This window comes from Silurus meridionalis, chromosome 27 (assembly GCF_014805685.1).
Source record: "Silurus meridionalis isolate SWU-2019-XX chromosome 27, ASM1480568v1, whole genome shotgun sequence".
In the NCBI taxonomy this organism is placed as follows: Eukaryota; Metazoa; Chordata; class Actinopteri; order Siluriformes; family Siluridae; genus Silurus; species Silurus meridionalis.
The window spans coordinates 13,320,362-13,347,602 of NC_060910.1; the positions used below are offsets into that span (position 1 = coordinate 13,320,362).

General features: G+C 36.5%; 1 protein-coding gene across 3 annotated transcripts; it reads right to left on the reverse strand.

The window, feature by feature from the left end:
* On the reverse strand, positions 1-25,672 carry zgc:162952 (PKc_LIMK_like_unk domain-containing protein). 3 transcript variants are annotated; one of them, XM_046842163.1, is made up of 10 exons: positions 25,527-25,672; positions 23,702-23,793; positions 13,435-13,628; positions 12,571-12,692; positions 11,413-11,461; positions 9,010-9,159; positions 4,487-4,654; positions 4,273-4,356; positions 4,020-4,106; positions 1-1,628 (listed from the first exon to the last, which is right to left on the reverse strand). In XM_046842163.1, exons 2-10 carry the CDS (start codon positions 23,730-23,732, stop codon positions 1,539-1,541), a joined length of 975 nt encoding a protein of 324 aa, XP_046698119.1. In that variant the 5' UTR covers positions 23,733-23,793; positions 25,527-25,672; the 3' UTR covers positions 1-1,538. The 3 variants fall into 3 exon arrangements, with proteins under 3 accessions (XP_046698119.1, XP_046698118.1, XP_046698120.1); XM_046842162.1 differs by having other exon boundaries at positions 2-1,632; XM_046842164.1 differs by lacking the exon at positions 23,702-23,793 and having other exon boundaries at positions 3-1,632.
* Between the last annotated feature and the right edge of the window lie 1,569 nt (positions 25,673-27,241).

Consider the following 27,241-nt stretch of genomic DNA (forward strand, 5'->3'; position numbering starts at 1 on the left):
ATACTGTATAATTAACATAGCTAAGAGTTCCGACCATGTGGAAAAAAAAATGCAGTTAATTAGACATGAAAGCTAATAAGTAATAAGCTTGTGTTTGATGAAAGAGTTATTACATGGCTTCATTATACTTTAAGATCAGAGAGCGCATGACAGCCCTATTCATCTATATTATAACAGGAGTAGGGAGGAATAAATCATGACATGCTGTAACCACTTAGGAGCTGATTCTTTTCTAAGAACAGCATTTTACAGTGTTTTATTTCTTATACACTACTATTTGCTAACGATTACAATTCTGTGCATTTACTGGTTATCATTTAAAAAAAAAATCTATTGAAAAAATGCCATATGTGGAATGTGAAGCAGCATTATGAAACCAAAACTTTTTTTTCCCCCTGAAACATAATCATTTAAGGTTAAGCAGTAACAAATTATTATTCATTCAATTATTTATATGAACCTATTTAAGTAAGGAATTTTCTGGATCTTATACATAATCACTATGCATTAATATGATGTCAATATGAATATGAACATTTCCAAATTAATACAAAGTAAAAAAAAGTGATTCTTCTTACATTTATAAAAATCTTTCATTGCAAACCATAAATGCATGTTTAGATGACAAAATGAGATACTTATTTCAAAACTTTTAATTGTCTAGATAACAACAGAAGGATACCAATATAATTTATACATTTGATATTGTGCAGTATTCATAAAGCAAAAATTTAGGAAAAAAAGAAAATATAAAATATACTTAAAACATTTCAAAAATAAAATAAGGAGCTGAGATGATCAATAAGGTTGTACACAAACATCAAGACAGAAAATCTAGATCTTTTTTTTTTCATGATTCTTGAATGAACCTCCATGGTTGAAAAACAGAAACACTGGTGGAAAGGATGGTTATGTGTAGGTCTTCCCTTCAGAAAGCAGGATATTTCCTGTACTAAGTAATACTGTAGCTCAACATGTATCTCATACCATGTAAAAAGTATTTTAGACCACTCAGCAAGCAGACTATAATAAAAGGCAATAAACAAGACACAAATACAATATGAAGGATTGTGTAACAAAATACCTAATGTGTAAATAGACAACTTCTTATGTACAAGAATTTACAAAAATATCATAGATTCACCATTTTAGCTTGAATCGCTAGAGAAATATCATCGTCGTGCTCACCATCATCATTATCATCATCATTGTTTTGCAATAAATATATAAACCTTTGAAACACAGCAGTTCCCCAAAAATGTGACTGGTTAAGGCTCTAAAAACTCTAAACTCTAAAAGACCAAACTACAACACGCTGTCCATGAACTAATGATGTATTTAGCAGCAGCTCTGATATTTCTGCATAACTCTATTAGGTCAGCAGTGTGAACTTGTGTGTCTTTGTTTCATCAACAATGCTGGTCTGGCTCACAGCTCCGTCTCTTTCCCTCCTGTCCAGCGCGATGCTGCAAGAGATTTTGCTCTTACGCTCAGATCTCTGTAGGACTGGTGTGTACGTTAAACAGCTCAGCCCGTGGTCAGATCTGTGTGTGTAGGCGGCTCCAGGGTCTCTGTGATCTCAGACAGTTCATCCAGGACCTCGGTGAATGATGGCCTCGGGAACACCTCTATCTGAATCAGTGATTTGACAGACAAATATATTAAGAAATGCAAGCAATATGCACAAGTGATGTCTATAGTGGAGGAAAGGAAAATAAAAGGAAATTCTTATTCTGCTGCTTTTATAATTACTGAGCCTAACAACTGTTTTTGAGATGACTGTATGATGATTCAGGCATAACATCTGCACAATATTTACTAGAGATTATAAGATTATTTAATTAAAATCAATTCATTTTTATTTGTACAGCGCTTTTAACAATAAACAGTGTCTCAAAGCAGCTTTACACAGATAATGTGGTGATAAAGCATGCAAAAGATTGTTCTTTATAAGTGTAAGTTTGTCCCTGTTGGCAACTGGCAAGGAAAAACTCCCCGATATGGCATAAGGAAGAAACCTAGAGAGGAACCAGACTCCAGAGGGAACCCATCCTCATCTAATCTCATTATAAGATTTCTTTTGGTTTTTTATAAAACAGAAACAAAAGGCTTGATAGAGTGCCTATAGTGCCCTTTTCCAGAGCAAATTGTCTCATTCATACAACTAAGTAGTTAAGGTTTTAAGGCCTCGCTCAAGCCCTGGCAGTTTGGTGAAGCTGGGATTTGATTTCTCACAATGACAAAATGCGCCTAATCTGCACATAGAGGATGTTTGGTAACAAATCATTATAATTATTATAAATTACACAATCAGTTAATACATTGTCATTTAGAACAGTTGTTTGCATCGCACTAAATCAAAATTCAGTACCTCAACGATGCGTCGAAACACTCAGGGGCGTTCTCAAAGCGTTTCAACGCAGCGTCTCATTCCCGAAGGGAAACAGGGTTACAGACGTTCACAAGTATGTTTTTTAAATAGGATTTAGGGTCTTGATAATATTTTTTTTAAATGCTCAATTATTTACATATTGACATTTCTTTGCAGAGGTGTTAATTTTACATTTTTTTTAGAAGGAGTATCGATTGTCAGAGCTTTGAAAGTGTCAGAGGTACAATTGTAACTTTGTGCTCTGACACAGAAAAATAGAAGGATGGAGCTACAGTACATAAAAACAGTATAAAACACCACTCCACTGTTGATTTTAGTACTTAAGTAGCTTTATCTGTACTTTACTGAAGTACAGTGCAGCCGGAAAATATTCAGAAATTGACAAACAATTACCCATAATGACATCGTGAAAGAAGTTTGCTTGAAATCTTTGCCATTTTCAGATCTCTCCAGAGTTCAATCGGGTTTAAGTCTGGGGTCTGGCTGGGCCACTACCATACAGGCCTGTTTTCATAATCTCAAATGGTTCCATAATCTAAAATGACTGTAAAAGGCTGTAGAAAGTACATTACTCATAATCTTACACTCCAGTGCTCATGTTAGTTCTCACTCTCCAGTGTTCTGTATTGTTTAAAGACTATAATCACACTCTTGATGTCACCCAAATGAGGATGGTTCCTCTTTTGAGTCTGGTTCCTCTCAAGGTTTGTTCCTCATAATATCTAAGGGAGTTTTTCCTTGCCACAGGCACCATGGCTGCTCATCAGAAATAAATACACACGATTCACCTTAACTGTTAAATTCTGTAAAGCTGCTTTGAGACAATGTCTGTTGTGAAAAAAATATAGAAATAAACTTGACTGTTTGGTGGAGTGCTGCAGAGATGTTTGCTATTCTGTAAGGTTCTCCTCTCTCCACAGTGAAACACTGGAGCTCTTTCAGAGTGACCATCAGGTTCTTGGTCACCTCCCTGACTAAGGCCCTTTTCCTCCGTTCACTCAGTTTGGCCGGGTGGCTCGGACCTAGGAAGAGTCCTGTTTGTTCCAAACTTCTTCTATTTATCGATGATGGAGGCCACACTTTCTTAACCCTTCCCCAGATCTGTGCCTTGATACGATCCTCTCTGAGGTCAACAGACAATTCCTTTGACTTTATGGCTTGGTTTGTGCACTGACATGCACTGTTTAGTGTAGGATCTCATATAGACAGGTGTGTGCCTTTTCATATCATGTCCAATTAACTGAATTTACCACAGGTGGACTCCAATCAAGTTGTATAAACATCTCTAAGAAAATCAGTAGAAATGGGATGCACCTGAGCTCAATTTGTGAGTGTCATGGCAAAGGCTGTGAATATTTATGTATGTGATTTTTTCTTTTTTATTCTTTTTTATAAATTTGCAAAGATTTCGAATAAACTTTTTTCATGTTGTCATTATGGAGTATTGTTTATAGAATGTTGTGGAAAATAATGAATTTAATTTCTTTTGGAATAAGGCTGTAATGTAACAAAATGTGGATAAAATGAAGCGCTGTGACGAGTTTGAGAAGTGTAAGTCTTGAATTTTTTAGTATTGCCTTATAAAAACTTCTTGCAATGCTTATGGATGTGTTATTAAGGTCCATACCAAACAACAGTTTGCTGCCAGGTCAAGTAAACGCTGTGGACAACCAGTAACCATCATCTTGAAAGCAGAGATGTTCAAGCCATAGTCCTACATTACACACACAAATGATATAAAAGAACATGCAGCAATAAAGGCATAAGATATCAATCAAAATTGTATATAAAATGGTTTGCATTAATATAAATACTTTTCCCTAGTTTTTAAACCCTAATATTGTTTGACCATGGTTTTATATTCTGATGTATACATTTACCCGAGTTCTTGGAAGTATTTCTGGATCTGCTGGGATTCTTGCAAGGATTTCACACAGCACTATCCCAAAGGAGAACACATCAACCTAATTATAATGCAAAAAAAGCCAAATCAGCCTTAATAAAAGCATGTCAGAGACAATAAATTGTAAGTTTTTGTAAAATTGTAAGTTACAAATGTAAGTTTTATTTGCATGAATATTTATTTGTCATCACCTTGCGGTCGTAAGGTTCACCACGCAACATCTCTGGTGCCATCCAGAAGGCTGAACCGACTAGTGACAACTTTCGGTCTTTGGCAGGAAGCTCGGCTACTTCCCTGGCCAAACCGAAGTCTGTGACCAAAGCCTCTCTGCCACGAGCAGTCACCCTTATCAAACAGTTCTGTGATAGAAAAGCAAATGACAAATCAATTTAAACAAAGCTGTGCATAGAGAAAATATTCAATACAATTTACTTAACATGTCTCAGATGGCAGGAAATAAAGTAAATATTGAAATATTAAAATAGAATGTCTTTGAATTAGAAATAGTTAATTACTGATGGCTGTGATGTGTAAATTTAGATTTGTAAGGTTTATTCATTTTAACCAGGAAATTCCAGGTAATTCACGAAAGACTCCCTGCTCACTTTGAATTTTAAGTGTAACACTACTTTTAAGCCAGAAGAGGGCAGTGTAAGCCAACTTCCTATCTTTACATTCTCACCCTCACAACCACAACAACAATCTAAACAACAAATAGTGTATAATACTATGGCCTTAACAGAAACAAAATTTTACATCAGGCCACTTTACACTTTACACACCGTCATGTCGTATTATATGCATGCCATTTACATATGCAGTATGTAATGTCAATTATTAATACATTACCTAAAATAAGGTACTTTAAACAAATACAACATAGAAGCACAGTGTTATGTTTTCTAATAAAGAAAGCTGATCTACATGATCTACATGATCCATTGCTTGCACGAAAGGGATCAAAACTGTGTGTACTTTTTGAGTAGAAGGGATATTATACTCCCTTGTCCTTGTCAATCAGAGCAACACTAGCCATTCATTCAACTGTAAGTTAAACAGGCTTCTAATTCCTCTAAGTGTGTTACTCTGCACTGTAATGCAACAAAAGCAAGAGTTTAAAATGAGGAGCATGGCTAGTGTTCAAGTGTGTCAAAGGAAGCACATGTTAGTTTTCACCTTTACTGCTTGCCTGATGTCATAATAGGGGAGTTAGTTAGTTACTAAGCTTTCAAGAGAGAGAAAGACTGTATTAATGAATTATAAAATTAGGCAAATAGTTCATTTCTATTTTAGTTTATCAGACCATCTAAATTCATTAGAAATGATCGCAGGTGCAAAACTGTCTTACCTTAGGCTTAACTGACTATCTGGAGCACTAAACTGGCACGTTTTTGGTTCGATATTTTATTAGAAATGATCAAATGTAGGTTATTTTCCTGGCACTCTAAATAAAAACCATTAAAAGAACAAGAAGTACTAGCTAAGAGAGAAATGCATCACCTAATAGCTATAACAGAACTCCTATGCATTCTCTCTGCCAGCCAGATTCAATGAAGACTGCCATCATCACTCTCACAGCTGCATGAATTATTCAGTCCTGACCCTGTATTCTTCCTCAGGGTCTTATTACCCATCACCCCTCTTGTGTATCCTGTATGTTTCTGGGCTTCCCAGGGGCATATTAACAGCCTCCATCTAAGCCATGTTTCTTGCATGCTCTATTAAAGGCCTGTCTAGACGCATGACTGATTTGAAATTTCTGACTCAAGATCAGTAGTGATGTTTTTTCTAAGCCTGATGACCTTAAATAATGTCAAAATGGTATGAGTCAGTGGGGAACTCCAGTCCTATTTAAGGTAGGCTAAGTGGTTTTTAGGGGGCAACAGGTGCTGGTAAACAGGCCAGAAATGGAGTTCAACATCTGGTCTGGATTAGTGTTTACAGCTTACCTGTGATTATGTAAGTACTTTGGGAATCTGGCCTATAGGCTCCCAAGTGCTAAATTTAGCAGGAGACTTTGCCAAAGATTTACGTAATGCTCAGCAATATCAAGCACAGAATAGTGGGGGAAAAAACAGTAAGTGAACAAAAATGCAAGAGTCACTATAATAGTACGATACAAAGAAACATTTGTTTTGAATTCAAAGTTAACAGGCTGAAGTTTATCCACAAGTGAAAGCTATTTCTCAATCTGCAACATGTCTCAAAAGTATTGGAATGGTGCAACAGAAACTGGCAAAGTATGTGCTACCAAATGCAAACAGTTGAAGGAACATTTTGCAACTAATTACAGTAGGTTAATTTGCAAAATGTTTGGGTATGAAAAGGATTTGGTTTAAAAAGTGCGTATTAGAGAGGAAGAACCCAGAAGAATCAAAAGTAAAGCTGAGCAAGCGGTCACCAATCTGCAAAAGAATTTCGATAAAATTTCCTCTTCTTCTGTGAATTAGAAGCCATATGTGAACATAATCCAGAAACATCACATCTATCTGGGCAATATATAGTTTAAGATAAACTAAATCAAAGTGTAAAACTGTTCTTTGGTCAGACGAATCTAAATTTTAAATTCTTTTTGGAAATCATGGAGGCTGCACCTTCTGGAATAAAGAGGAGAGGGATCATCTGGCTTATCATCAGCCCTCATCAGCCTGCATCTCTGACTGTATGAGGGTGCATTGGTGCCTATAGAATGGGCAGCTTGCACATCTGGAAAGGCACCATCAATGCTAAAATGTATATAGGTTTTAGAGCAACATACTGTATGCTTCCTTCCAGATGATTAATATAACCAGCTGTTGATTTAGCGATTCTATTTTTAGTAGTGCATGGTACTGAAAATAAATTACCAAGTGCTTTCAAAAGGACTCCAGGATAAAGCTATTTAAAGGTACAAGTTAGTTAAAGACTACAAAAAGATTTCATAGGCTTTTAACTATCAGGGTGGTATGTAAAAAACCTTTCCTGTAAATGTTCCACATTCGTTTGCGCAATGCAAAAACACACCTGGAAGACTCTGATGCCATCTGGCAAAAGGTGCAATGGTTTAATGGTCAAAAATAGACCTTTATAGACTAAACCCCAAGCACTAGGTTTGACCAAAAGCAAACACAGCACACCACCCAAAAGACACCATACCTACTGTGAAGCATGGGGGTGGCAGCATTATGTTGTAAGGTTTTTTTAATTTGGTGGGGAGATCAATAACGGTCAATAACTCCAAAGCTATAGCGCTGAAGATGTGCAGGTCATTCACCCTTTCAGTGACCTGACAAATGATCCTAAGCATACTGCCAAAAGAATAAAGCAATAACTTAAGGATAGGAAAGTGAATGTTTAGTGGTCAAGTCAGAGCCCCTACTTAACTTGTGTAAGTTCTTGAACAATCCGTTGCTGCTAACCAAAGAATTTGACTAAACTTGAGCAATTTTGCAAAAAAAATTGAACAAGTATTATCCAGTTTGGTGTGCAAAGCTAGTACAGGCATATCCAAAAAGTTTAATGGCTGAAATTAAAGCAAGATTTAACTCTACAAAGTATTAAATCAGGGGACTAATTCTTAATTCTTTTTTCAAGTTTTTTAAATTAATATTCAGAAGTGTTTTTTTTTTCCCATTGGTATGATGAAGGCAAAATTTGTTAATAAAAAACTGGGTCAAGGATTTTTTGGAATGGTTTTTGATTTAAGGCTGTACAACAAATAACCATTTTGGAGTTGTATAATGCTTTTCCATATAGGCACTAGATTTTCTGCAGGTTTAAAATAAAATTATTTTAGTGTTGCTTGTTTAAAATTATTTTAAATATATATACTATTTGAAACAGCTAGTCTTGCCAGCCATAGTTTCCTGATTTCGCAAACTGTTTACCTTTTATTACAGTGCAAATTACAACTTTGGAAATATTAATGTCAGTCACTCCAAAACTCAGCCATTAAGCCTGTGTGCTATTGTACAATACATTTTCTTATCACAATTGTGATAACATGGGAAAACAGAGTCCATGCATTTCACAAACTGGCACAAGTTTATGCAACTGCACAGTGCCGCTGTGTGTGAAAGGAGACTGTTCATTGTGTTTAGCTAGTGTGCTGGGACGGCATAGCTCTGTGTGCAAGCTTTGTGCATAGTTTTGTTCCCCAGCACCCAATTGTTCTTATCTAAATGGCTAACAAATGGGTTGCTGATCTCACCCGAGGGCAACGTAAACATAAAAAAAGAGTGGGTTGGTGCATGAGGCTGGACTCTACACTCAGCAAGCTTCATGCATTTATAGATGATGTGGGAACGGCTGTGTGTGTGTGTGTGTGTGTGTGTGTGTGTGTGTGTTAGTGAGTGAGTAAGAGAGCTTAAGAGAGAGAGAGAGAGAGAGAGAGAGAGAGAGAGAGAGAGAGAGAGAGTGTGAGTGAGTGTCTAAGAGTGGGAGTGAGGGTATTAGCATAAGAATGACCTAGCCTTGCTGCTTTAGCTTTGCAGCTCATCACTAGAGGCTTGGTGAGCACTAGTGGGAATCCTGGCAACTAATGGCCATCAGCTACACACACACACACACACACACACACACACACACACACACACACACACACACACACACATACACACACACACACAAACACACACCACATTACTGCATCTCTAGTGCTGGGCAACAACAAAGATCAAGAAAAATATATGTAAAGAGAAGAAAAACAAGAAGCATTCTTTGTTCTAAGGCTTGCCTTAGAGTTGAGATCTCTGTGGTAGATGTTCTTGTAGTGGAGGTAAATCATTCCTTTGGTGATGTCTGAGGCCAGGTCCACTTTCTCCCTCCAGCACAGAGGAACATCTTTCCGAGCTAGCAATTCCTCCAGACAGCCACCGCTAACATACTAGACACAGATCAAGGCAGACAAACATTAGAATATTAAATCCCATGCCGTAAAAATAAGTTGTTAATCACATGTAGTATTAATCACATGCTTAAGGCTAATAACCTGTAACAGAAAAACAGTCAATTTTGGCATATACAGTATCTCACAAAAGTAAGAACACCCTCACATTTTAGCAACCATTTTAGTATATTTTCTCAAGGGATAATACTATAGAAATGATACTTTAGAGTTGTACTCTTGCTGTGCATCAGGTGCAGAAGCTGTTTTCAAAAAATAAGTGCTACCAGCATTGCTTTATAGGTTGCAGAAGCGGAAGGTCCTCTTCTTAATGCTTAGATCATACGCCGCACACTTCAATAGGTCGGTTTGCATGGCCGTCATCCCAGAAGAAATCCAGCAAACAATTTGCTAAAGACAACCTCTTCAAGAGCATGAATTACTGGAACCATGTCCTGTGGTCTAATGAGACTAAGATAAACGTGTTTGGCTCAGATGGTGTCAAGCATGTGTGGTGACGCCCTGGTAAAGAGCATCAAGAAAATTCTGTCTTGCCTACAGTTAAACATCATGGTCTGGGGCTGCATAAGTACTGGGGAACTGCGGTTTATTGAGGGAAACATGGATTCCAACATATACTGTGACATTCTGAAGCAGAACCTGATGCCCTTCCTCCAGGAACTGAGCCGAATAGCAATTTTCCAACATAATCACGCACTGTCCCCTCTGGTTCTCTCTCTCTTTCTCACCCAGCCCCACTGGGGCTGGATGCTATGGTGCAGACGTGGCTGAGGCTACGTCTGTAAGCCTTTCTGTAAGTCTGTAAGCCTGTAATACTTGCCCCCTACTCCCGAGAGTTCTGGACAGAATCCGCCAGGAAGGAGCTTGTCTCCTCCTTATGGCACCTCATTGGCCGGGCAGACTGTGGTTTACAGACCTGATGTCCCTCCTTGAGGGACCTCCTTGGGAATTTCTCCCTGAGGTGGTGCAGTTCATAGCAGCTGCTCTCTCTACTGGGGTAGTAGAAACCATCCTCTATTCCAGAGCTCCCTCCACAAGGAGGTTGTATGCCGCTAAATGGCATCTGTTGGACCCAGTCAACTGCCCGGTTGGTCCAGTTCTGGAGTTCTTGCAGGAACAGTTTGCCACAGAATTGGCTCGGTCAACCCTGAAGGTTTACGTGTCTGCTATCGCGGCATATTGTACCTCGCCACTTGCTGGGGAAACACCCCCCTAGTGACACGTTTCCTACGTGGCATCCGGAGGCTGAGGCCCGGGATATGACCCAGACAGGCTTTATCTGAGCCCCCCTTCGAGCCTTTGGCCGAGGTGGCCCTAAGGTATCTGTCAGTTAAGACCGCCTTTCTTCTAGCATTTTCCTTTCGTGGGAGGGTCGGGGACCCACAGGCTCTTTCCGTGGCCCCGTCTCTACTGGAGTTTGCCCCTGGCATCCCTCAAGAGCTGCCGTTTTGTAGGCATTTTGCCCTCCTCCTTTCCTAGCTCCCAACCAGGAAAAGCAAAATCAACTGTGTCGAGTGCTCGCAGGACGAGTCCATGGAGGAAGTCGGAGCAGCTATATGTCTGCTATGGCCATCATAGGAAAGGTTTTCTGGCTGATAAGCAGACAATCAGCAGATGAATTGTGGATGCCAATTCTTCATGTTATGAGTCCTCTGGTCTTCCCCACTCCCTTCGGAGTCAAGGCTCATTCCACCCAGGGTATGGCAGCTTCTACGGCCTGGTCCATTGGAGTTTCTCTCCAAGACATTGTAACGCTGAGGGCTGGTCCACCCCGCTGACCTTTGTCAGGTTCTACGACCTCGACATCGGCTCCTCTGTCCTGCATGCTGGTTGTGCTCAGACACACTAAGCAGCAACTGGTCAGTATGGAGCGATTGGACACTCGTTCCCAAAGCATTTTTAGAAGAAATCACATATCCAGAAATTGCTTATCAAGCCACCAGATTGCAGAAGAAGCAGAGCTACAATGTACCCCACCAAATTTGCCCTCCACTTCCTGACTAAAATAATTTTTTTATATATTTTGTTTAATGTAACATTGTGTGTGATTGGTTGAATTTTACAATTTAACATTATGCAAGTGCCGAACAGGTCTTTGGCCTGTTATATATTTCATGGTACATGACAAATACTATGGCAATGTCACAGTGAGAAAAGGGGTGGGGGATGCAACATGCATGGGGTGACAAAATAGGTAATTGACACATAGTAAAATAGATACATGGACCTCACCTCTAAAATAGGATAAAGCTTGTCTTCTTTCACACAGATGCCAAGATACCTAAAACAGTTACAGAAAAGGAGAAGTAATCATGTGTGCCCTATGTGATCACTGACACTGACGATTTTTATGCTTAAAATTTTGTCTCTCTTCCTCTGTTTCAAAATCATAACCTGTACACCTGCTACTGCAGCTGCTAGGGAAGCTACAGTGACTTGAATAGCCACTCTTTACAAACTTGAGCAGAAAAGAGTATCAAAAAGCATAACAAAGTAGGTTTCAACAATAGAGAAGTATGTATTAGGCCCCAGTTACAGTGGGAACACTTTGGTTTACCAAAGCTGAACAGATTACGATTAAATAAAAAAGAAATGCATCACCTCTTCCAATCATCACCAAGCCACAGAACTGCTGCTCACTAGATATTTTTTATTTGTTTCTACCACCATACTGTGTAAACTTGCGAGACTGTTGTTTGTGAAAATCCCAGCAGATCAGCAGTTTTTGAAACCCCTGCACCAGAATGTCTGGCATCAGCAGCCATGCCATGGTCAAGGTCAACGAGATTTCGATTTTCTATATGCATTGTGGTGCTGCCACATGACTGGCCATTGTGATTATTGCATGAAGTAACAGGTGTACAGTACAGTTGTTAGAGTCAAAGCAATTGTAGTGTGTATTAAAACGAAAATGTTTCATTCCTTAAATGTTTATGTGCAGCAAAAGCTCTAATGCAGCCAAATCTGCTTCTAGTAAGCTCCATGATAAATCAACTGCCTGATAAACATTGTGTAAAGTACTCCTGGACACAGAGCTGGGATACAGTTTGATAAGAGTCTTGTGCTTTCATAACGAACAGGAACAAAAAACACTCTGAGATTGCTTAGACAAATAAAATTGCCCATAATGTTAAGCCGGCTCTGACTCAATTCCGGCAGCGTTGAACGTCACAGGCTTTGTTTGCTCACAAATATCAGTAATGCAGAGTCAACCAAGTAAGATGGAAAAAAGCATTATTGTGTCCTTCTTTACTGGCTTATGATTAAACTCACCCCCCCACAAAAAATGTATTGTATTATTAGATGAAATCCTGATGAAATCAGGAATGGTCTAGTTGCTCATATCACCTGGTGTATAAAACATTAATGGCACATTTAAGGAACACTTACCTGACAATGTTGGGGTGGGAAAGTTTCTGTAAGAGGCTGATTTCTCGGACGATGCTGTCCTGATCCACATCATTTTTATAGATCTTTACCACCATTACCTTGCGCGTGGTGTTGTGCATCACCTGAAAGGAAGGACAAACAATACCAGGACATTAGGATATAAATAACACAATGTATACATAAGCCTAATTGATCATTTTAAATGTATTTGTATCTGAATTTATTTCATTTGGGTTTTTTTTTTTATAAATCTTTAAAATATAATCCTTCAATCTTCAACTAATAGTCATTTTGAATTCTGTATTCTGATTGGTCAGAAAGTGTCACAATTTCTTTAACAAATAATATATGCATAAATGTAAACAGATTTTAAAAAGAAAGATGTCTAAACAAATAACATACTGAATATTTCTTTTAGCAGCATATATACACACAGACGTACAAACACACACACACACACACACACATATATATATATATATATATATATATATATATATATATATATATATATATATATATATATATATATATATATATACGGTATATAGCCAGGAAATGGTACACTAGTGGTAGATTGAAAATGTTGATGGCCTGAAAAATGCACTTAATGAAGAAAAAAGAATTAATCATATCACCAAATAGATTAAAACTAAAGTAGCCAGAATGGTTAAAAAATGTAAGAAGTAGAAAGTGCAGATATTTGTATAAAAAAGTAATGAGTGAAAATAAAAAAAACAAATAATAAAATAAAGTACTGATACCCGAAAAATCTACTTAAGTACAGTAACAAAGTGTTTGTATACTTTCTGAGAGAGTTTCCACCAGACATCCCAACACCTATGACAAGCAGCATCTTCTTACCTTATAGACTTTGGAGAAGAAGCCACTCCCAATAAGTTCATGGCTAAAATTCTCCCAGAACTCGAGTTTCCTCACAGCTGTGCGCAGCTTCTGCCAGCGGTCGACGTGGTAGTATGCATCTGATGACTCGCTGTACAGTGTAGGACTGCTCGGCTCAGACGGCACATCCACTTCACACATCCTGTGGATCTGAGCTACAACACAAATGTTGTAAAGAAAATATTAAACCTGTACATGGCACAAAGACACAACGAAAAAAATAATTAAATTTAAAAAAGCCATCCAGGTGTGTGCTGGTTTTGACTGGCATTGGGCTTTTCGTATAATACCGTGTACTTTGAGAGCTTTATTCTAATAAAACATCAATACCGAATTTTCTCCCAAAATAATGTTTATTAAGTTTTATATTCAGGCAAAACAGGCAGTCTATAAATAAAGTTGAGGATAAAGTCAACTTTTTTAATCTTCAATATGTGCTGCTGAATTCTTTATTCTGATTGGTCAGAATGTAAATCTTTTTAGTGCATTCACACACACACATAAAAAAAAGTAAAAAAATATATATATTTTTGAGCTTTGACCTCAACTCAATGATTTGGAATATCATACATATGCATATCATATACCTATCAGAATTCCAACTTTAAGTGAAGGGAAATTTTAAGCTACAGTACCGCATCCAGAGAAATCCTATACAATTGCATGCCTCCAACTTTATTATAACCCAAGAACCACATATGTCTTGAACAGTCAGTTGTCCCAATATTTTTGTATATACATTTGTCATGTTTCACCATTTTAATTGTTTTCCAAGGCCATAACACATCAGCAGGCCAGGACAGAGATTAAGTTTTTGCTTATGAATGAAGTTGCTATTTGGGGTGCTAATTGATGATGGCAAAACCCACATGTCGTTTTCAACTAATATTTGAGCTTTTCTTTGTGAACTACTCTATAACATCTAAAGCACTTCATATCAAAACACAAGCCTGAATAAGCAGCATATTATCAAAGCAAACCTGTAGCTTGATCTGGACAGTTCATTATAATCGACACACAGACACTTCACTTATGTACAGTGTGTCTAGAAAGTATTCACAGCACTTTACATTTTGTTATGTTACAGCTCTACTCCATTCACAGAGCCGTTCTGTAGCCATTCTTTTGTTATCTTGGCTGTGTGCTTAGGGTCGTTTTCCTGTTGGAAGATGAACTGTCGCCCCAGTCTGAGATCCAGAGTGCTCTGAAGCAGGTTTTCATTAAGGATGTCTTTGTAGATTGCTGCATTCATCCTTCCCTCAATCCTGACTAGTATCTCAGTTCCTGCAATATAAAAAGCATCCCCACAACATGATGCTGCCACCACCATTCTGAGTGGTATTGGCCAGGTGATGAGCAGTGCCTGGTTTCCTCCAGACATGACACTTGACATTCAGGTCAAAGAGTTCAACTGTGTTTCTCATGGTCTGAAATTCCTTCAGGTGCCTTTTGGCAAACTCCTGGTGGGCTGTCATGTGACTTTTACTGACTTTTGACCAAGGCGCTTCTTCCCCGATCGCTCGTTTGGTCGGGCGGCCCGCTCAAGGAAGAGTCCGTGTGGTTCCAAACATTTATGGATGATGGAGGCCACTGCAGAAACTTTTCTTCCCCAGATCTGTGCCTCGATACAATCCTGTCTCTGGGGTCTACAGACAATTGCTTGGACTTCATGGCTTGGTTTATGCTCTGACATGCACTATTACTGTGGGACCTCAAATAGATAAGTGTGCCTTTCCAAATCGTGTCCAATCAACTGAATCAAGTTGTAGAAACATCATAAGGATGATCAGTGGAAACAAGATGCACCTGTGCTTAATTTTGAGTGTCATGGCAAAGGCGGTGAATACTTATGTTCATGTGATTTATTTACTTTTCTTTATTTATTTTTAAGAAATTAAAAGAAACTTGTTTCACGTAGTCATTATTTGGTATTGTTTGTAGAATTATGTGAAAAGAATTAAGTGCTGGAAATTTTCCGGATGCACTGTAGGTGGGCAGATGAAAGAGAACTGGCACAAAAGCTTGATTTTAATGTCAGAAGTGCTTCATTATCTTTTTGTTTTTATCAGTGATAATCAAGTCCGGTAAAGAGCAGTGCTCTGAGCAAGTTCAAATTTGATGCCATTTTTATCACAATACAAAAACAGTCAAAGGTGAAGAGAGGGGTCACATGTAGACCTGCATGACTGATATGGCTTGAATGTATAAAAGGAAACACAATAATGCTAAGCAATATTTTCATTATGGCTGTGAGAGAGTAACTGTTGTCTGCTGCTTTGAGGTCAGTGCGAGACACTGCTACAGTAGTGATTACCAGATAAGGTTAAGATGAGTAGGATGTCTAAGTGAGGAAATGAGAAAACTAGACCGTCTGAAAGACTAAAACACTGATGCATTGCTGTCTTTAGTTAGAGATGAAGAAACCATGATTTGCCCAACAGCCATTGTGTGTACACTAAAGAAAAGAAATTGTGCTTTTCCCAGGGTGTTTGCAATGCCACTAAAGACTACTGTTGCAACATGCAACATGCAACAATTTCAGTGTGGCCTTTTCCTTTATATATAATTGATTAGTCCAAGTGGTGTACAGAGTTCATAAAATCAAAACTCAAAATGTGCCAAGCTCAAATCTACACACTCTTTACACAGCCTTAAAATCCTATTTACAAAGCAAAGTAATTTTGAATGAATTTGGCATTTAAAATACAGTCTTTCACTGTCTTAGCACAGCTCTGACACTCACTCACAGACATTTTTGGCTGATAGACTTTATTTACTCTCAAAGAAGAATAATGTAAAGTACACTTTTGGTCACAAGCGTTCAAATTTACAACTCACACCAGATGGTACCACAGCATGTTTGTTTGAGTGTGTGGATAAAATTTTCACTCAATCTTGAATTCTCAGTATTACTCATGGTGATTGGGAGGATAGTGCTGGTTCGTGGAGGAGTTTATCTTGCGGGTGGTATGAGTTCCAAGGCTGGAGTCTTTAGTGCAAATAAGGAAACTATGGACTGGCCCTCTTAAACACTTGGCCTGGTTTTGTGTTTGTGGACAAATGATAATCATGGAAGTAGTGCACACACACACACACACACACACACACACACACACACACACACACAATAATAAATATACATCACTGACACTGGACTGTCTTCTACCTGTCTGTCTATATCTGTTTCTCTTGCTGTCGTTTTGCTTACTTTTCTCTTTGACAGTCTTTCTGTCTGTCTGTTGGACTCTCTCTCTCTCTCTCTCTCTCTCTCTCTCTCTATATATATATATATATATATTTTTTTTTCTCCTTCTCTTTCTTTATCTTGTCGCTCTCTGATGTCTGTCTCTGCATCTCTGTTTCTCTCACTGTCTCTTTTTTCTTATCTCTCCTCCACTTTCCCCTCAGCCATTTCATCTCTGTTTTTCTGTCTATCTTTCTGTTTGTCTACATGTCTCTCTTTCTCACTTTCTCATGTCTCTCAGCACAAACCCACCCACAGACAGACATGCCAGAATTGTAAAAAAACAAAACAAAACACACAGCTAATAATAAGCTAACAAGGAGTTCCTTGTACCCACTTGCACTAATGTTCCCTTTGCAGTACAGGCTCTATGTACATACAAGACATTTTTTCAATCAGAAGTTATATTGAAGTTATATTAAAATGGTGTTTTTTACCGTATTTAGCCTGACTGTTTGTTTTTGCACTGCCTTGTGTTTGTTTACATATACTCTCATTTATAGTCTTTATTGTCCTCTATGCACAGTACTGTATATTTAGAGTATACAGTAGGTTTACTGGTTGGTGCTGTCTTATGTTATGTTATGTTATGTTATGTGTATTGTCCCACACTGTCTTGTGTTGTCTTGTGTTGCCTGTCTGTCTGTACTGTTTTTAGTCTGCACCGTTTGCACTAGGTTGCACTCAATGCACTTTATTTAAGTACAGCACATTATTATCCCAACACCTTGCAGTTTCTGAAACACAAATAACAGCTTCCTGAAGAAGAAAAGGTTTTGTATCAACATGTAATGTGATCAGTGTGTCAGTCCACAGCATTATGTTTTCTGATGAGTTTTTTTACCTCAACCTTTCTGCAGGGTGATGACAGAATCTACACAGCTAGAAGTTACACACAAGTGAGTAAATTCCAGTGCAGTGAGCTGCCGGCTTCTGCTCTGAAACCACAGTTACTCTAACCACAAAATAACTTCTTCATGCAGGGTTGCTAAAATGTCTATCTGTACAAATTCCATTTAGATCAATTAAATTTCGCTTTTAACAATTGACATTTGTCTCAAAGAAGCTTTACTGAGATAAATAGATTATAAAATTTTTATGTAGAGTATATGTTAATGCCTATAAGTTTAAACCCCCATTTAAACAAGCCACTGGCAACAATGGTAAGGAAAAATTCCCTGAGTTGGCAGTTCAATGTGAAGTGTGATTTATCATATATCACCAGGAGGCATGGTGTCAATGTGCTGTCTAGCTTTATATAGTCACAGCTCGTTGTTATTCTGTGTATGTCTGCAGAAACATATCTTAGTGACATGATAACATGGTGAACTATAATCTGATTATTCACTGTCTTTTTAAAGGAGTCTCCAGTGTTGGTACTTAACCATTAGAGCTGTAATTTTTTCAAACAAAGAAAAGGGTTCCTGCATTTTTTTTTATTTACTTAAAAAAAAAAATCGTAAAAAAGGAAATGACTGCTTAGTACAAAATTTATAGCATGTTGTTAAAAAAATTATAAAATGTTGATTCTGGAAATTTGTTCTTACATAACATTTTAGGACATGCTGTTTGGAAAAGAATCGTCTTCAGGCTGGCCGGTATAACTCCAGTTCACATTGGTCTCATCACACCACCTGTTGTTCTTAATTTTTTTCTAAAATGATTCTTATTTTCTACCCTGAATGTTAAATTACGTCCTCACTGATGGATAAAACCAACGTTAATAAATAGACAGCAGACCTGCATAAAGTTTAGAGTCCAGTCATGTAAAAGCTTTACTGTCTTTTGGGGCTCTGTGAAATCCGCACATCTTTCTCAAGTCGCAATGCTTTTACATGACTGGACTCTAAACTTTATGCAGGTCTGCTGTCTATTTTTGAACTTCTTCTTTAGTTGTTTCTATCCTTCTGTGAGGACGTCATTTTACATTCAGGATAAAAACAATGAAAGAAGAAGTAAAAAAATAGACAGCAGACCTGCATAACTTTTAGAGTCCAGTCATGTAAAAGCATTGTGACTTGCGAAAGATGTGCGGATTTCACAGAGCCCCGAGAGGTAATAATGCGTCAGTACACAACATTGACATTCCAGTAACTCATGCTGAGAGAAGACTGACAATGAAACAGCGTCATTTCTCCACCAGCTCCAGTAACAAATGTTTGTTTAAAAGAGTTGCGTTTGCTTGAAATAGTTGTTACACATCATGCATTCATGATTACATGTTCATACAAGATTGTGTTGTTTTTTTTTTTATTTAAGTGATTATCCTTCAACAGCAGATGTGAGTTTCCTTTTATAGTGATTTAATGAGACTTTTAATTTTGGTTGTGATTTTTTTATTTTATAACAATTCTAATAATGTTCAGTACATATAGTCACAGCATTTATTGTATACACTGTATTAGATAACCATCAATAATTTTCTGGACTGAATTTTCAATTCAATATAACCTGCAGGTTTTATGGATCTTTGCATAGAAAATAAGGACTGCATATTCTGTTCTTTCTTTGCTGTCAAATGAAACATGAAGATAGAGACTGAATGACTAAATGACTAATAAAATAATAGATCAAGAAAAGATGGAAAACATTAAAATGAACATCTAATAGGAGTCTAGTTTATTGTCAATATATACATATACTGTTGTCAGTATATATATAAAATAGGGTTAGGTTTAATGTAAATATGTAAATTAATTTTCTATTTAAATAAGATGAGACCGAAACGATTTATTTCGCTCTATTCTTTTTATTACTGTAACCATTATTAGGTAACTAAAAAGTTTATATATAAATTGATATCGGATTTGTATGGTGGTGTTTTGGCCCAATGCGAAAACTTTGGCTAATGGCTCAATGCTCTCCCCCTCACATTTTCTCCCACTACTTCGCTATGGAAAAGGGCAAACCAGTGGGCAACATGACATTCCTAACATCTGTAACAAACTTCTGTTTCTCTGTTTACATCACACAGCTGCTCCTAGACAAAATCTAGAATCGATGCTATTTTGCAGGGTAGAAAATAATTTTATGCTTATGGGAAAATAATGAACAGCGTGTTAGTGTATCGTGGTCTGATGTGAACACGAGTTATCATTATCACCATTAGGGTTCATTTTCGAAACAGCATGTCCTCAAATCAAACATCTGCTCCTGTGGTGCTACTATTTGGTTAGATATGAACTAATATTGATGCACAGTGATTGACGAATAAATGTACAATAAAGTCATTCAAACCAGAAAAAAACAAAACCAAAAAAGAAAAAAAACAAGAGAAATCAAAAGGCATATGGTAGGAACAGGTAAAAGTTGGCAATCAAGTAAAAGATTAAGCTAAAAAGTTAAAAAATCTAGTAAAAAAATAATTTTTAATATAAAGGCAGCAAATGTCAAGATTTTGTAGAACCAGGAGTATAAAATCAATGACTAAATCTGGAAAGAATCTGGATTAATTGAGAGTTCCCGTGACTAATAAATTGATTTATTGAATGTGTCAATAAATTAGTGAAATGCAGAGAGATTGGAATAGCAGGTTTAGTTACAGACATTTACTAAAACTAAACAGCAGTTATGTAGTTTTTACATAAAGCTAAAAGGAAACTTTTTGTATACGAGTTGCCATTTGTTACAGCTAGACTACAGGAAGGTTTAAGTATCAAAGTTTTAATTTTCATTCAGTCAAAGCTTGTACTAATAAAACCAAGATATATGGTTTATTACCACCCTCCAAAGCACACTGGTTGAGTCGATTGGCTAAGCTATGTGTAAAAGTATGTAATTTGGTCTCTTTGGTCTTTTGTAATTTGGCCCATGGTGATGGGCTAGCATCCCATCAAGGGTGTATACTGTACCTTCCTTACACCCAGCATTCTTGGCAAAGGCTTTGGATCACCCTGACCCAGACCCTGATAAAGCACTGAGAATAAATAATTCAATGAACATATAAATGGGTAAATATGTGCTCAACACATAAATTCTTTATCTTCACATATCGATATGTATAACCAATTTCGCTCAAATGATCAATTCTAATATCTGCTCATATCTGTTGAATCAAATATAAAATATTCCTACGAGTTCCTCTCTTTTTCAACTAAATTAACACACTTGTGCGTCATGCACTTCCTCAATGCGCTCTTATCTGCAGATGAATTTATAGCAGCCAGCTCTTAACGACACACTGAAGCATTTCTCCAATTCCAATAACACAAAGCCTCCTTTTAAAGCTGACTGTCTTTCTAACAACAGCACAAGCTGCCAAACATTTCCCACTAGGGATCAATGGTGTGCTGAATGCTTTCTGTTTCTGAGAGTCAGGCCGCGTTTGTGGAACTGGAACGAGGCCGAAGATGGGAAAAGGTCGCACAATGACGTGCGATTACAACAGACCTGAACGGTATTACACTTCTGCATGCTTACGAATGAGTGTTAGTGAACTAGAAATGCGAACTAAAAAAGGTGAAGTAGTATCATTGGGAACTTGTGAGTCTTCCTGTTACAGACAAAAAGAGAAAGCATTCCTCTATGCACACCTTGTGCTTTATTATGACGCAGTACACTTTATTTCAACACTTTAATCTCATAATACAATGCACTATTATGTAGTTTTTAAGTATTGGACAGTCTTTTGGATCATGTTGTACAATGAATTCAAGAGCTGAAATATAGGCTTATCACCTGTTTTCTGTGTAATGAAATTAAAGGTGTATTTGCCAAACCTTGACAAGTCCAAGGATTTGGCAATGAGAGAATGAACACAAAACAGTTTAGAGGTCAGTCCTTATACAGGAATATGGTTGTGTGTGTGTGTGTGTGTGTGTGTGTGTGTGTGTGTGTGTGTGTGTGTGTGTGTGGGGTGAGGAAAGGGGAAGTGGCACAGTGTACTTTCCTGCCTAATGCTAAAGTACTGTGCAGGATACAGACAGGGAGGTTCTCACACACAGACGACTGAAATACGCCTTGCTTACTACAGGAATTCGCCATCATTAATTAAGAGCTCGAGCAAACAAATAGAGAGATGTTGAGAACGATTGAGAGAGGACTGAGGAGTGTGTGGGTTAGGGGTCACGGTTGTGTACAGGATGTGTACTAAATGAAGTTGCTATTCATTGGTCCTGATCATTAAAAATAATAATAATAAAAACATGTGCTCCCATCACAGAGCAAAAAAAACATTATTTACCATACTATTTTCAATATTTTCGATATAATCAAAAGTCTTGATTATATGCACTACCAGCATTGTAGAATAAAACACTTGGTGAAGTGCTATTACAGGAAAGCAATCTAATCTGAGATTACAGACACAATTTTGATTTTTTTTTAATAAAAGCACACCCTAAAGTGTTTCCTTTTTCATACAATACAGAAATTTTGTACATTTTCTTAAAAAAAAAATGTTTATTAAACAATGACATTATACTTTTAATCTATTTAAAGTGGTGGAACAACCATGAAACAAGTTAGTAGACGTTATCACTTTTGTTATAACAGCAATAAAGTGATTCTCTTTTAATTTAATAAGAGTGCGTTGTGCTTCTATTGAAAAGGAAATGGTTCCATAAATGTTAATAGATGTCTGCTTGCAGAAAACATCACCATATCAAATGTTACATAACACATATTTATGTTTAATTTCAGGACATGTTGTTTGGAAAAATAATCGGCTTCAGGGTGGCAATAACTCATGTTCACAATATCTTGTGATGTGATAAACACATTTTTTTTTATTACTAGGTTTATATTTCATCAAGTGTCTGGATTGCAGGTGCATCTGAAAAAGCTTTTAGTATAAAAAATGTTAATGTATTCGAATGAGCGAATCGATACCTGTAATTTGATTCAGTCAAACACATTATGAATTTTTATCAGATTTAAAAACTCAACAGCGTTTTAGCATTAACCATTAAGCAATTCATAGATTCATAGATCTGTATAGATTTGCAAACATAAAACATGAATTTATTCAATAACTAGGAAGAGCACAAATAGTGATAGGATTACACAAAGACTCATTATAGTCCATTAAGCAAAGTTGATTTTTCAATGGTGTTTTTTTCCCCACAGTCCCTGCTGTCTGAATCTGATAATACATCCCACTGATATTTCTGTTTTATATCTTGCACTACAGTAGCAGGTATGGTCCTTTGCTTGTACATCTATTCAATTTCTCTTAAATGCTATGTTTCCATCAACAGCAGTGTGCCAGCAATATGCCTGGCCCTTTAAATGTAATATAGGTGACAAACCACACAGGACATGATGGCTGCAAACCTACTGAGGCAACACTTCCGTGTAACATTAGAAGTCAACAGTGCAGACTGTGTTCTTACGTGTCCCACGCCAGAATGTCACCTCTTCTGTCTATGCACATGCACAAACACATGATATTGTATACTGTGTATTGTACAGATATGTTTATCCCAGAATCACCTTTTAAGTGAATGTGCAATGAATACATTTAATAAAAGTAGAAATAAAATTGATAAAAGCCACAATATTTTAATAAGAATTTTGTTGACAAATTATGTTTTCTTTAAAAGAAAAAAAAAAAAAAACATATTCTAATTGGAAGGGAATCATTTTCCGGGTGGTAAAAACCCTCTGCGATTGTTAAGTGTCCATCGTCTGTCCAATCAGAATGCAGACTTTTATTGCATTTGTATGACAAATATTCTATTATAGTTTATATAAAGTATAATTTGTAAGATTTTAGACAGTGGCCAAGGTTTTACTAATTTGGTATCACAGGGTTTTACTATTGTATTAGGACAGGAAGGAACTCATCTAATGTATTTACACAAAACTAATTTTCCTATTTGTCATATTAAATATACAAATGCTATTAATGGTGCACCAGTGATTAGCCAAGTATGCATCATTGAGAAAATTAGCATGATTACAGCTGCCTTTCATACAAGGCCTCAAATCAAACTGATCAGCAATCACCTATAACTGGGAGCAATTCAAGCATTTATTACTTACTCCATTTGTTTAATAAGCTATTCACATTCATCTCGATGGCTGTGTGTAGAAACTCTGTCAGAGCATTACAGTGTTGAACAGCTGATGGAGTCCTAATGAAAAAGTGCAAAGGAAAAGCAGACACATATGCAACAATGAACACACACAAACACAATGTGCAAGCAAAGCAACAATATGCAACAACTGAACACAAGAATAAAGAGGTGCACGATGAACAACCTGACCAAGGATGAAAACTAAACATGAACAAATGAGTAACATATAAAGAATGGTAGAGAATAAGTGTCATTGTTGATGATATTATATTTCATGCTTGACACATTTCGTGTTAACACCTAATTATAATAGCACGGATACATTTATAGATAGATAGATAGATAGATAGATAGATAGATAGATAGATAGATAGATAGATAGATAGATAGATAGATAGATAGATAGATAGATAGATAGATAGATGGATGCAAAGAGCATGTCAATGCTTGCCTTTGTTTCTACTTAAACACGCTAGAGCAGGTGGAGCTTTACCAATTTAATCCCACTGGGCACAATTATACTTGAGTTTGAAAAACTCTGATGAGTTGCTGATGTAGTTTTATACTCAACTAGTGTTAAATATATTACACCTTTAACAAATTGCACAGTACTGTTTTGGATTCATTCTGACATTATGTCTTTAAGTGTTATTGCTGGCATGACCAAAGCCAATTAATTCAAACATGCACATGGGAAAGATGAGAACAAGTTTGTAGGTAGAACATATGGTCATGTGCTGAATGCAAAGGGTCCATTATGGATATTTAATGTTGCACTGCAATATTTAGACTGTTATTTCTAACAACAATGGAAACAACAACAGTGACAGTTGTGTCCTGGAGAACGTATGGCTTGCAAATACATTATTGGTTTTAGCCAAGAAATTGCAAAATATTTTAGAAATTACATATACATACTGTATATATATATATATATATATATATATATATATATATATATATATATATATATATATATATATATATGTGTGTGTGTGTGTGTGTGTGTGTGTGTGTGTGTGTGTGTGTAAAACATTTACAAATCAATTGTTTTCTTGTTATGACATGTAAAAGAGTAGCTATAAACTGTTGGCTCACCATTGAAACTGAGGTTTTCTATCCCTCTCCTTTTTTATCCAATTAATTTTAATTTCTTATATGTTTATACCTACAATTAATGTTGCTGAGTGACTGTGAACGCACTGAACAGCTAAACAACCATGACATTTTGTTATAAATGACATTTAAACAGCTACAAACAGCACCTAGATGACCTGTCATTCTTTTTGTCTATAGATGTACGTATTTAATGTGGTGTTACTGCGCATCATTTCTGTTATAAATTCTGTTCATACAGCTTTAAAAAGTTATTTTTTTGTTGAGTTTTTTCTACCACATTGTACGGTTTTAAGCACTGATAAACAATCTATACAACCTATCATTTTTATTATTCATATCATTTTACCTTATATGGTTTTTTTAATCCATTTATAGTTCAGTTTTGAAGAATGAACAAGAGACACTAGTTAATGCTAGAACTAACATGAACAACTAATTCCCTGATTATAAGGCAGAACATCCACTTTTATTTCCAGGATTAGTTTTTACAGTAAAGGCAAAAGACAGCCTCCTATTGTAGTGCTTTATCCATTTCTAAACAACTTTTGAATTCAGTTTTTTTTAAGAATAACAACTAAATTGTCAGTAATTCATTTCTTTCCATAACTATAGAAAAAGGGTAAACATTTGATATTTAATGCACTGCAGAAAGAAAGGGAAGGTTCACCTACCTTGATGTGCAGGTTTAGTGGAAGTGCAGAGTGTTTAGATGAAAGATACAGTCTGTTTAATGCAGCATTGCTTCAACACATCAGATCATCCACACACTGTCTTTCTTCCTTCCTCTCTCTCTCTCTCTCTCTCTCGCTCTCTCTCTCTCTCTCTCACACATGCACAACTGCGTGGGAGGGGACAAATATGCTAATGCACATGCACGGTTTGATTGGTTGTCATAGAAACAAGTGGCTGTTATCACCATGAAAGCTCAGTTAATTTCTGCCTGTATTTTAACTCCTGTTCAATGTAAATGGCGGTTGAAACACACAAACACACACACAGAGAAAAAAGAAATTCGGAATATATTCTAAAACAAACAAATAAATACCTAAATTAATAAATAGCACACAAATTGCACATTTTCTTATGACTTGTGCTGCCTCGCTGAGATGCATCACCCTGTTATAGCCACCTGCTCAGATTGACACATACACCACAGTGCTAATGATTCATCATGCTATTTCTGCCATTTGTACCATTTTCGAAACAAGAGCATGGATGAGACTCACTTATATCATCACAGTCTTGCTGGAATGTTTCTATCAGAACTGATGTGTGGGTTCATGCATAAGGCAATATTAGACGTGAAAATATCTCAACACAAAGCCTACATGCATTTATCATAAACAATTCTTAACATGTAACACTGTAGGGGTCCTAATAATAATAATAATAATAATAATAATAATAATAATAATAATATTAATGTAGTATAATTCAACTTCTGCTTCTTTACAACTTTATGCTGGGACAAAATCGTGGACTTGGTGCAATGGGATATAATGATGTTTCATATGATAGATAGCTACGGATTGAGAAGATTGATTTTTAATAGTATTTGGATTTTGATCTTTGCTGGGATACAGATGCAGAATACTCATCGTCTCTGCCTTTATATACTGAGATTTAGCGAATACCTATTTTCTGGTCTTAAAGATTTCATCTGTGACTTTATTAAAGCTTTTGTATTATGATTTGAATAAAGAAAAAGTATATGTATTCTGCAGTAGAAGTATAGAATCAAAAAATAGCAAACAAGTTTTAAAATATGACCCTTTTTGAGAATCAGGAATTGAATAGGGAAGGCAGTGTTTGACAATAAATCATTGAAGGATTTTCAGGAGCACCTAGACGCAGTCAGCAACTGTTACCTTAGGAGGAGGTAATAGGAGGAAAGCAGAGCATCGATATTGAACACTTATATAAGATTGTGTAAAAGTGAAAGAGGACAAAAATGAGGACAACAGACTGCATGACATCAATGTAATTGGCAGGCTACTTGTTACTTCCTTTATAAAATGGGGGATCAGATGTACACATGATGCCATGGAGACTAATAATTCACAAGTATTTTAAATAACGGGTAAAAAGGCAACATCATGGCAGAACTGCTCTTATCCTAAAGACTTATATAGATGTTTACCGTGCTCAGTGTATAATTTAGTAACATTTTAAATAGTTTGACTTTTTGAAAACTATTTACTTAATGTTAAATATATTCATAAATTAAATATGAATCTAAATGAATTAATCCATACATTTATAAAATGTAAAAAAAAAAAATTCTATTTGTATACACGGATGTTCATTTATCCACTTTTTTTCATGTCTGTCTGTAAAATTATTATTTATTAAAAACCTGATCTGAATCTTAAACCACAATCAACAC

Excerpts from the sequence above, each read along its gene's own strand:
- zgc:162952 (XM_046842162.1), bottom strand. The coding sequence starts at position 23,732 with ATGAATGTGAATAGCTTATTAAACAAATGGA. Across the intron at positions 11,462-12,570 it reads TCCCACCCCAACATTGTCAG|GTATCTTGGCATCTGTGTGA; the intron begins GTAAGTGTTCCT and ends TAACTGTTTTAG. Across the intron at positions 4,655-9,009 it reads ACAGAGATCTCAACTCTAAG|AACTGTTTGATAAGGGTGAC; the intron begins GCAAGCCTTAGA and ends TTTCTATCACAG.